This window comes from Siniperca chuatsi, linkage group LG21 (genome assembly GCF_020085105.1).
Source record: "Siniperca chuatsi isolate FFG_IHB_CAS linkage group LG21, ASM2008510v1, whole genome shotgun sequence".
Taxonomy (NCBI): domain Eukaryota; kingdom Metazoa; phylum Chordata; class Actinopteri; order Centrarchiformes; family Sinipercidae; genus Siniperca; species Siniperca chuatsi.
In genome coordinates, this window is record NC_058062.1 from 13,494,454 (window position 1) to 13,506,695 (window position 12,242).

General features: G+C 39.9%; 1 protein-coding gene across 4 annotated transcripts in view; it reads left to right on the plus strand.

The window, feature by feature from the left end:
- cep112 (centrosomal protein 112) overlaps positions 1-12,242 on the plus strand; it is a 103,193-nt gene that overhangs the window by 55,115 nt on the left and 35,836 nt on the right. For 3 of the 4 annotated variants that reach the window (XM_044180910.1, XM_044180908.1, XM_044180909.1), the window contains exon 21: positions 8,457-8,687. In XM_044180910.1, the coding sequence (XP_044036845.1) occupies positions 8,457-8,687 (231 nt within the window). Of the gene's footprint in view, positions 1-8,456; positions 8,688-9,801; positions 10,691-12,242 lie in introns of those variants that run through there. The other variant, XM_044180911.1, reaches the window with a different exon arrangement.

The window sequence follows — 12,242 nt, forward strand, 5'->3', positions numbered from 1 at the left end:
CCGTGGACAACCATTTTGAATTTTGCCCATTGACGATTTCCTGGGGTTTCAAAAGCACAGCGGGTTAAGACACTTTTTTTATTTGAAGCAAGACAGATATTGATATTGGGTGTGAATAATTTTATATATTGCTGTATATTATACAGCAATATTTATTATACATTTATTATAGTATTTGTATAAAAATAAACTTTATTTGGGTAAAAACAACGGTGCGCGTAAGAAAGTTTAAAAAAAAATGTAATAAACGAAACCAAAAAATTACATTGTCCCTACTTCTAACGTTATTCTGATGTTTTAAAAAAAATATATAGCTGCAGGGTTTCGTGATAGAAGTGTAAAGATTTGAAATCCAGAAACCACAGGTAGCCAGATGAAGGAGAAGAAATCTGTTCCGTTGAGTGCCAAGCTTTTATTCTAAACCCCTGGGTTGAATTTCTTTTATTTTCCGCTGTACGGTTGTGGACCAGCGTCAAGCGCCCTGTACTCCCACCAAAGTGTATCTCTGCATGGCATTCTCCTCTCACCGCAGGTAGCCATCTCCCTCCGGAAAACAGTGGTTATTCTCTTATTTCAGCATTGACGGGCACAATGAATGTATGACATTTGGGTCTATATTAATGGACATCCCTGACACCGAGAGGCTATTCTGTTACAATTTAGCCAAACCAGCGGCAGGTCTTCATCTCATACCCCTCGTTCTGTCTTCGCCTCTTTCCAGCCTGGGCTAGCTTGGAGCACTGTGGGAAGCCATTTGACAAACAAGCCCCCAACTGGGGATGTGTTTGACTCTTCAGGCTTCCTGATGAAATGGACATTGTCAGCATGCAGAGAATTTAGTTTATTGGCCAGTAACTGGAGATAGTGATCCAGTCAGACATATGTTGTATTTATGGACAAAATGTGCTCAAACCAAATGTGGGCACAGATGGTGAGAGACATCGAAATTAATGGCGACAAATTGTACTTAACGTGAACTATTTTACGCTTTATTTTATTTAAGAACAATAATTTACTAGGGACATTTAAGAATTATTTTACATTAACTTCTAATAACAACAATTGCATTTTGTCTTTGAAAAGGTGTTTACTTGCACTATATCGAAGGTGAATGCCTGTTTTTCTTGTGAAATGCAACAATATTTGATGACGTAAGAGACTCCCCAATTTGTCAAATTGTAATAATTTAGTCTTCCGTGTTAAATTTTTTGTTAATGTTTGCATAGGTGTTAACAACGCAACTACAAGGGATGTGCTTACTAAGGTTCAAAATGGCCCCCTGTTGCTAGCTCAAATGTCAAAATATTCTGTTATTCAGAAACCTTTGTGACACATTGAGGCAATTACTTTATAGACCGCTAGCAGTCATCTCACACTGCCATACCAGTATAGTACTATACTGGTTGGCTTGCGTCACAGCAGTTTAAAATGTCTTTAAAAAGAAGGAAGCTGTATAACGTGAGGAGAATGTCTTGTTTGTTTGTTTTTCATTCCCTCTAATGTTCCCTTGTCTAATATTTTTGGGAAATGTCTTTCACAGCACCGATGGCACCAGCTAGTGTGTTATTTGGTGTTCTGTAGATGCCGTCACAACAGGACATTTCTGCTGATAACATGCTGTCCTACTCGTGTCAAAACGACGTGTAGTTTGACAAATCTTAGGCTCTCAGGAGGTGACAGAAAACAAACTTCCCCAGTACTCATCTCATATTCTCAGTTCCTGTTTGCTCAAGCAGCTTTTTGAGTAGAGATCAGATGCCTGCCTAATGTCAGATGTTAAAGCGGCAGAAATCAAGATTTTCACTCAGTCCTTGGAAAGATGGAGGACAGGATTGTGAAGTTTGTGAAACTGGTGGGGTTGTGAGCTGGTTTGACTTCCTGTGTGAGCACTGTTGCATGGATGTGCTGTTAAAATGACAAGAAGCTGACACACCAGCAGCAGATATGTATTAAACATAAGCTTTTTTACATTGAGCAAAGCCACTTAATATTAAACACTTTTGCATTACCAAAGTTGTTTACCCCTTGAGAACTCTGTCACACTGATAGCAATGTGGCCCTCTCCGGCTGCCTTTCTAAGTGCATAATACAGGGCTGTGAAAGTTGTGAAAATAAGAATTGAATTTCGAAAAAGAGTATTTTAGTTGCATACAGACAACATAGATCACTTCCTGTAAAGCAGATGCGACAGCTTCTTTTCTTCTTTTATTTCTCTTGTGCTTCTGGATGTCTCAGGATTTTTTCCAGCCCATCAACTAACACACTCCCACCACATGGGCCAGATGGACAATGATATTATCATTAAGTGACATGTCAGTAACAGGCAACCCAAATGCCTGCTGTGGCGATTAAACCCAGGCCTCATTATTTCTGCCTCTCTCTTCCTCACACTTACTCTCAGTCTTCCTGGAATCAGTGGAAGGACAGTTGCAGCTAAGAAGTTGGCTAAGAGAACAGCAAATGTCAGTCACACACTCATAGGATGAGTAATACCCACTCATCCCCTTGATGTGGCGGGACACTAATAAATAGCATTCCTGACTCTTGCCTTGTGTTTGAGAAGGAGAGCCAATGAGTCGTAGCAGCGACTGGAGGAAATAGCTAAAAACAACTCACACAGGGACACATTGTCCTCATCCCACCAGTTTGTTATCCAGGAAACTCTGGCTTCACCCACCATGTAGCTGCTACACATTATAAGGGCTATATGACTCATCTGTTGTGTACATGGGGCTTATTTTGTATTCGGGATGATTACATCATTCGATATTTGTCAGCATTCAGACTTTAAGTTATCTGTCCTTTTCATTTGCTGTGATATCTCTAATGAAAGAATTAGAATTAAGCCGGTGGATTCAGGGCCTGGTGTGTAGTTGGCATCCCACTGACTCAGGGGATTACCTCACAATTTCCAGCTTTGTGGACCTGAATGTTGCTGTTCTCTTAAAATATTTTCTTTAAAATGTGTGAAAGGAAGCTTTCAGTTGGCTTTCTGTCCAGGATGATGAAATGTCTTGCTGATAAAACATGTTTGCCCACAGCCACTTCTGTGTTGTTCTGTTAGCTGATCAATGCCCCCCAGAGGACGAAGGGGTTTTGTAGACTGTTTTTGGGGCTTCATCACCAGTATACCCTCTTAGCACATCCAAATCCTAATTCTCCTAATCCTATTAAAAAGCTTTTTGGACAATGTAAAGATTTATTGTATGATAAAACTATTTAATATATTTCACTATTGCTATTGTTCTTAATATACTCAATTTGGTGTTTGTGAGGCTTTTTAATTGTTAAACATTAGTAAGAGTTTGACTTCAAAAATTAGGGCCAGCATTCTAAATTAATTTGAAGCCTCTTTTTTCTTTTTTTTTCTTTTTTTTCTTTTTTCTTTTTTTGCAAACAGAATTGTTTTTTCTATGTAAAAACCTCATCATCATTCATATTTTCCCCACCAGCTCCTACCCAAACCTTATTTTATGGGTATTATTTTCCTGAATAATTATGTCTTTATTTGAAAGGAACGTACACGCCATCTGGACTTCAAACAGCATGGGAGAGTGCAAGAGTCTTGTGAGGTCTTTCTTCTGGGCCGTGATGGACTAAATAATGATGCTGTCAATTTTTCAAAGCATCTCAATACCAAGTACGTGATTAAAATGAGTCAAATGAAGAGGGTGATGACAGACTAAGTCAAAGCTAAAAGGATGTCTGATGAAGAGAGCAGGGCAGACAGCTAGACCAGTGTGCACACTGATTGTCTCAGTATTTGTGTTTAATCATTTACCAAATGATTGGTCCCTGAGATCTGGTATCGTCAAGTGGATCTTGTCTTGTTACTCAGTTATTTACAGTAGCGAATGAATATCCCACTCATTTCACTGTTTGTGATTCTTTAAGTGATTTCGTATGACATCTTCTCTTATACATCTAAGTATTTATGTCAGAACCCAGCTGATTTATTTATTTTTTTATTCAGAACAATTGATCATGGACAAAGTCATCAGTGAGTACTGATGCTCTGTGATATTTTGAGTGCTACAGCTACTCTCTTTCAAACCATGAAAAAAATAATAAAAATTGATAAAAAATTCATCTGGCAGACAACAGTAAAACATTCCTTATGACACTCTTACCTACGTTTTCTTTGCTTAGTTCAGTCAGATGATGCATATGTATTGCATATATTTCATTCTAAACACTAATACATTATTTATATTTTGAGGGAGATATTGAAATTGTCAATATCAATGCATTGTTCACATGAAATATATACATACTGTGCTTTAAGATTCACTTACATACAGCATGGCTGCATATCCCCCTTTTCCAGCACACACACAATTTTACTTTCATGACAGTAATAGTTTCCGTTCTGTCAAATTCTCCAAACATTGTATCTCTTATTCTGTTAAGCAGCTCTTCACGGTTTAGTAAAAATTTGTCACATGGGTAGATTATGTGTACGACATGAATAATGTGAAGATTTTTAGATAATGTATCAAGAATGCCAATTGGATGTTTTTTATACTTACATAATGAATAAGTTAAAGCAAGTGAGACAACTGTGGTTAGGGTTAGTGTGAGGGCTAGATAAAGAAAACAGTGTTTTGTGAACAGATAATGAAGAGAAAATTTGTTAAAGAATAGGCTTATTTGCTTTCTTGCCAAGAGTTAGGTGAGAAGACTGATACCACTCATGTATGTATATGCATTAACTATGGAGCTAGTTTCAGGCGTTGATTAACTTAGCTTAGCATAAAGACTATAAGCAGGGGGAAACAGCTAGCCTGCTGCCATGCTAACCAGCAACCCCCGGCCAATTGGCAACCCACATCCAATTGGCATTCTTGATACATTATCTAAAAATCTTCACATTATTCATGTCGTACACATAATCCTGGCTTGTAATACCACATAGTACCTCAAGAGGTGATAGTCCGATAGTATAGCTCCAGTAGTTTCACCTGGGAGATGTGTGCGAGCGATGAGTTACTACATTACACAAGCTCTCTTAGCTTGTTTAGTCTAATAAATAAACAAACTCACAAAAGGTCAAGAAAGGAAAAAATCTTACACCTATTTATTAAACAGAAAAATAAAACCGTTCACCTTCTGAATTCAAGTTGTTCTCTTTCACCAAACTAAGACTGGCTTAATTGCCTTGTTAACTAATAGTAAAACACAATTCATTCAAACTCGACAGAAACAAAATAAAACTCACCAAAAGCGTCTTGGTTAGTCTTTGCACTGTTCCAACTATTACCAACTCTGGTTTGGTCAAAATAAACCCTTAATTCACTTTGTTAGATGTGAAAATATTCTGGCTCCCCACTGCCTCTCTGATGCCAGACCTCCCTCTCGCTCCTCTCCCGCTTGACTCCTCTCCTGTCCCCGCCTGAACGTGCTGTGTCTTCGTCAAGCTGCTGTAAATCACCTTGGTATTATATTCCCTGTCGTCAAACTGGCCTCCGTCGCTCCCGGTCCGGCCTTGTTCACTAGGGAGCTGCTGAGCCCGGCTCCAGTTCTGCACAGCTAACTGAGCTCACTAGTTAATGGCAGTTAGCAGCAGTAATGCCTTGTTATGCAATATGCTGCCCCCTATTTTTGAAGTATGAATTTGACAGGTGGAGAGTCTCAATTCTTACACATTGCACCTTTTTTAAAGCTGCAATGCTTCCACCTGTCATGCTACTACAAGCTATAGGCTTTTCTCACAACAGCCATTTGAGTTGTACAGTAACTAATAAGATTAATTATGGCTCTGTTCCATTTAGGTGTGCCTGTGAGCCATGTCAGTGAGCCAGCATGCACAATACCAGGGAACTGGCACTGACATGCCTAGATGGAATACAGCTATAATAAATGTTATTAGCTACACTTGTGTTTGCCAATTCATAATATCTGCTGTGAGAAAGGTCTTTTGCCTGTTTATAGTTTTGTCACCTCCATGTAATGCTTTTTTTGATGGGAAAACATATCACTTTCTTCTTATGTTGTTTTATCTATAATATCTGACAGTAATCCACAAACATTTTCCCAAAATAGCATACCAGTAGAATAAGACTCAACTAATGTCAAAGATATACTGAACTGATTACCTATTTGTCCCTCCTTTATTTTTTTGTTTTATCTGTTTTGTTAAATCACATAAATCAAAAATAAGAAATGACTCAGAAGCGTAGACCCTTCTTTTGTAAAACATGTGGACACTTCACCAAAACATAATTGGTATTCTTCTTGCAAGGATGGCTTGTATATTATAGAACAGTGAAAAGGAGTGGCAGCTTTGTTGTGGTTGTAATCAGACAAAGTCAGAACACCTACAGGTTTTTTACCAGCACATAATACAGTTTGCAATGACAGTAGCACATGGGCTAAAATGTTATCAGGAAACTTGTCAGTCATGCCAGCATGTGCAACAAATCACGTTGAAAAGCACCTTTTTATTAGTTATTGTTGCAAAGTAGTTACTTTGGCTTCCCATCTACACTTGACTTGGCGTCATTTTCTTGATTATATTGTATATAGTCCGTTAGCCAGTGTTCCATCCTTTTCCTTTCTCTCTTCTGTTGTATTGCCAGACTTTTGTCTTCTTAGCTGACATGATTTGACCCAATGACACTCTCCCATTGTCACCAAGAGTTGCTTCGTCACAAAGCTCCACATCAGCATGCTAACATTTGCCCTGTTGAAGTAGCTGTGCTCTCTCAATTCCAAAGGAAACATGCTCTTTTGGCCTCTTAAGTTCTGAAGTGTCATTGCCAATGCCTCTGTTCTGGAAGATTATATTCTAATTTATTAAAAGATTTTTTGGGGAGACTGATCATCATTTGTTAAAGAGAGAATTATTCGTTAAAGACTCTTCAGGGCTCAGATCTAATAGCTGCTTGCCCTTGAAGGCACAAGTGGAGCAGTGAGGATGGTAATGTTGAGAGAGGAGAGTAGGACATAGAGATAGAGGATTGTGTGTGTTTGTTTGTTTTTTACCTCCTTTTCTCTCTGAATGTGTTGCATTCCATTGTATGTGTGTGACAGCTAGACCATGTGTGGCTGTGTGTGTATGTGCAGAAGTGGTTCTGTCTGTGTGTGCCGGTGAAAGGGGGAGTATAACACAGAGCCACAGTATCTGCCTGTTTTTGTGACACTCCTTTGAAGTCCCTTTGATTCTCCCCAGTGCCCGCTAAAAAAGACTTCAGACACTTTCTGTCTGATTGCCTTAACATGGCGTTGTCCTGGGATGGCCAGGCTTTTGAGGAGAGGAAGGGGGGCAGGACGTAGAGGACACAGTGCAAACCAAAGTAAGAAGTAAACCAAGGAGTGTAATGATGATGTGCAATAGCTGGGGAATACGTGCAGTATAGGTAGGGAAGTATGAAACAATGCCACCTACACTTCACTACAATGCTTTTTACTCATTGCTTGTTGTAAATTGTTGGGAATGATCACATTAGACTTATAAATGTAATACTTGTGGTGTTACTTACTGAACCTTGTAGTTTGAAATCATATGAAATGTACATTAAGAAAGAAATTCTTTCACTTTCTAGGCCCTCGTTTCACGAACAATCTTAATCATAAGTGATGCAGTTTTGACGGAACAGTAAGCTTATGTTTTCCATTTCCAAATTTCCCACACTCTTGAGGTGTAGCTTCATTTCACGTGTCAGACCAGTATTATTTCTGGTGTTTCAGAGGCCGTGGGGTTGTGCTTATTAGCATTCCTACTATGTAATGTTGACTCTCACTGGCAGCACTATTACAGGGCTCTTCTGGGCAAAGTCAAGGCTGAGCAGTTCAAAAAGAGCGAGGTCAAGAGAGACCAAAACAGGAAAACAAAAATATTTAAGCATGTTGGTGAAACTTTCATACACTTACAGTTAAACCGTAGAGGCACTGTCTCAATCCCTCTGCAGCAATCTCTTTATTCAAATCTATCAATATACAGTGTATCGACATTTCTTAACATCTCTTATTGAGCTGATGGCAAGTAAGGATGTAATCTGGAGATATTTGTTTCTATATTTTCACCGTACAGGACACAGAATCTCTTTCCGTTTCTCACTGTCATTCACATATTCGTCAGAGAACTTGTCCCTATCTGTGTTCCAGTTAGACCATTGACAAGGCATTTGTCAGTGCAAGAAATGTACAGATGGGAATATGGGTGGATGTTATGAAAAGTTATCTTCATTGGTACATTAATTAAACACATTTAGAAATAAATCCATCTAGAGGGATACACAATAAACAAAAAATAAATGATAAATACTGTTCACTTCAGCTAAAATTATCACTCCAGTAGACTTTGACCACATACATTTATGCGTACCAATAACAGGAATATCATGAAATCTTAAACTAAGAGGCCCCATATCTCAGAGCCACACGATATCTGCAGGACAATAGTTAATATCACTTACCTAAATCCACTATACATCTCTGTATCTGTCTCTTTACAGACAATTTCAGATTTGGAAGCTGAGTTGTCGAGTTTGCATGAAGAACTTCAGGGTGCCCACTCACAGCATAAGCAACAGTTGGCTGAGATGGCATTACTCCGGGAGGAGGAAAAACAAAGGGCATTCCTGGACAAAGAGGCGTCCTTAGACCAACTCCGCTCAGACATGGAGCGCATCCGCAGCAACCTTGAGAGAAGCCACCAGCAGGAGAAGGAAGCTGCTCAAGAGAAGGTGGGTGATGGGTAGGAGGGGAAAGATGGGATATGGTCAGTTTCCAATAGGATGCTGTTACATCACTCTCTACTGGCTGTGCGGATGAATGCCTATTTAAATTAAGGTTACATACATAGTTACACCTTCATTGGTTCAATAGCAGAAACTGACATAAAAGAGGGCAGACACTCATGTCTGAAATAGCCAATAACTATTGAATTAGGGAGGAAAATATAGGCAGCGGCTGAGAGATTGTGCTACCTCCTGCGTACAGGAGAAGTTGTTGGTAGAGGCATGGTTGACTGTGCTAGAAAACTGCACTTAGGCAAAGAGGGCATGACGTAACTATGTTTAGCAGATTAGGTTTTTAGAAACCTTGTACTGCAGTGAGTTAAGACAGTTTTCAGGCTGTGGTTGTTAGATCTGAATATTCTTATTCAGGCAATCAAACTTTTATATCTTTTTATGTATTGCTTACCTCCTCTTCCACTATCTCTCTGTGTGTATGCCTCTGTTTATGTCTCCTTCTCCCATAGACAGTTGTCAGAGAATGTGTGAACAATGTTGTCTTTTATCAAGCTATTGCTTTTCATCAGTGTTGACTGTGAGAACAGATCGTGTTTGCGTGTCTGTGTGTGGGACTGGAAGGCTTGCTTGGGTTCACTGTAGCAAAGGTCTGCTGCAACCTGTGCCTGATGTGTCATGCCAGTGCAGTTACACAGATCAGTACGTCTTAATGTTTGCACATCCAAGCTGGGGTTAAACCTGTGCATATGTTTCTCAAATGTACCCATAAACAACTCAGAAACTATTATAGTATTTTACTACATCTTATATCCTTAAACAGAAAGTTAAGTAAGGTAATAGTGCTGTCAGAATCAACACTGCATGTAAGTCTTTTGGTTGACCCTCTTACCATCATGGGATATACCATTTTGAAATGTACACACGAGTTAGGGGATTTGACTTAAGGGTCAGTCCTAGAGGGGAAACCACAGCTTTTCAGTAGACTCATTATCCAGCTTTGCTTTTTGCTATCTTAGTGAACCAGGAAGTACTTCAATTACAACTTCTGAGGCTTCCTCTCTCTTTCTCTCTTTCTGTCTCATATTCGCTCCCTTCGCCACTACAGAAACTGGACCCACGGCTGGGAAATCACTCATAATCTTGTGCTGGTCTAGCAGGAAGCTAACCTAAGGTGGTGTTGATCAGAACCTAATCCCTCGGCAGGGCCCATCAAAGAGAGATTTTTCATTAGACACCATCCCGCCCCAGCTGCGCAGCATTAGCGCCGGAATGCAGGGACCTCCAAAGCACGAGGCGGCCATTTTGGCTCCATATGGCACACAGAACCAGGGGTACTGAAGGGAGAGAGATCCGAGGAAAAGAATGTGTTTATTACAGGGTAAACCTCATTTGAAGAAATCATGCTATTTCCTATCAGTCCCTTTTTTTCCTTTTTTGAATATGTGAAGGCTGTTTTTCAGCTAAAAGTTATTTTATCTTTTTGGCACACTTTAATTCCTCTCTCTTCCCTCTTTTTTTCATACATGGGGAAAAAATGACCCACAGTTGTCAGGGAATCTGGAGTGGATTCAAAGCAGTGAGGCTGAATGTACAACTTAAACTGATAACACTATAAACGATATGCTGGTTTCACTTTTTATGAAAGAGATTACTGATTTCTCCGTCCTTTTTTGTCAGCTAAAAGTGCATGCTTCTAAAAAAAAAAAAAGAAATACTAACCAAAGGTTGAACGTCTTACTTTTCCCCCTTTTTTCTACTTTCTAATCTGTCTCCAAGTTTCGTAGTGGGCAGGGAGAAGTTTCACTACTTCGTTGTGCCCTGTTTTTTTCACATGGGATTGAAGTCAGCCAGCTCTCAGATCCATATTGACTCGTTCGCCCGGTTTTGTAAGCTGAAAATTTCTCAGACAGAAATGCTGTCCTCTGCAGTCCACCATGTTCTTGGAAGCAGAGCCTGGGCAGGCTGGCTTTTTCTTCTTTTCTTTTTTTTTTTTTAACACATCTCCCAGATCCTGGAAAAAAGGGCAGAGAAATCCATTAAATCCATGAATGGATTCCCATCAAAGACACATGCATTTAAGGGAGAAACAGAGAGGGAGAGAGAGGGATACAGGGGGATGGGGGGATGTTTTGGGAGTAGACAGTCAAAGCTGTTGGAATAAAATAATGAGAAACAGAATATCAGAGGAGATAAGATCAGACTAGATAGTTCCATACATTTGAGCCGTATCAAAAAGAAAGGAGGAGAGAAGGAAAAGTGATGGAGGTAGGCTGAGTAGAAGGTGTGGGGGGGTGTTTTAGTCTGGTTGCTATTGAAGTTTATCTTTATGTGTGTGTGTGTGTGTGTGTGTGTGTGTGTGTGTGTTCATGGGTGAGACTGAACACACACAACCCCAAACCTCCCAATCTCCGTTCTCCACTGAGGGGCCTGTGAAGCCGCCTCTGTGCCAGATAAAGACACCTCATCTCTGGGCTACAGTGAGCACGAATCCTGCCTCTCACCCACACTACCTCCTTTTCTAACTTTCTTATTCTCCTCACACACCTCCACTGTCCATCTCTCTCTGTCTCTCCCCCAGCACCCTGCCTTCAAGTTGTGGCAAAGCCCAGAAGATTGGGGCTTTCAAGAAAGAGTTGGCCTTACCAGAAATCAGGGCTGGGGAAGTGTGGGAACACGGTTTCTTACCACACGTGCATGCACACACACACACTCCTCTGTATGATTGCTAACATATAAAACTCAGGTCATATTTGCAATAAGTGCTTAGTAAGCAGTACTTATATACGCGTAAACTTTGGTTAGTGGAGAGGTCTTTGTGTTGGACCTCTTCACCTCACACAGCTGTGTCCTACTCACTCCCTGCTTGTCAATACTAGAGATCTGAGATACTGTGAGCCAAAAGATCAGGAGGCCTCGGGTTTGATAGGAAATGAATAACGTCTGGAACCTTGCATTCATGTTTTCTCTTAGTCTGGAGAGCTTAGCTCTTTGAACTGCTAGAGGAGATTAGATGTGCAAATGTTGTCTGATATGTTTGTGTGGACCTTGGTGTTTGTGTATGAGTGTGTGTGAGTGTAAGAGAGAGAACACACACTTATATGTACTGTGAATGTTTGCATATTGTACATGTACTACATACACTATGTCTAAGTGCCCTCATTCTTATGGATTTTAATTACTGGTGTAAATGTCACCATACATGTGCAAAAAGCATATATTCACAAAATACACACAGTGACAGAGGACAGGACCGGTTGAAGCCCACATTTTCTGATGATTCCTCAGGCAAGTAGTAGAAAAGGAAAGTGTTTGTGTAGTTATAGTACATCCGTGTATGTGTATACTTGTACTTGCTACATAGTGAGGACATAAACACGTTTTTTTTTTGTTTGTTTGTTTTGGGTTTTTTTTTACCTACAGTGAGGACATTTTGGCTGGCCCCCACAACTTCAAAGGGCTGTTTGAAGGTTAAGACTTGGTTTTAAGGGTTAGGTTAGAATTAGGTTATGGTTAGGGTAAAGATTAGGCATTTATTTGTGATGGTTA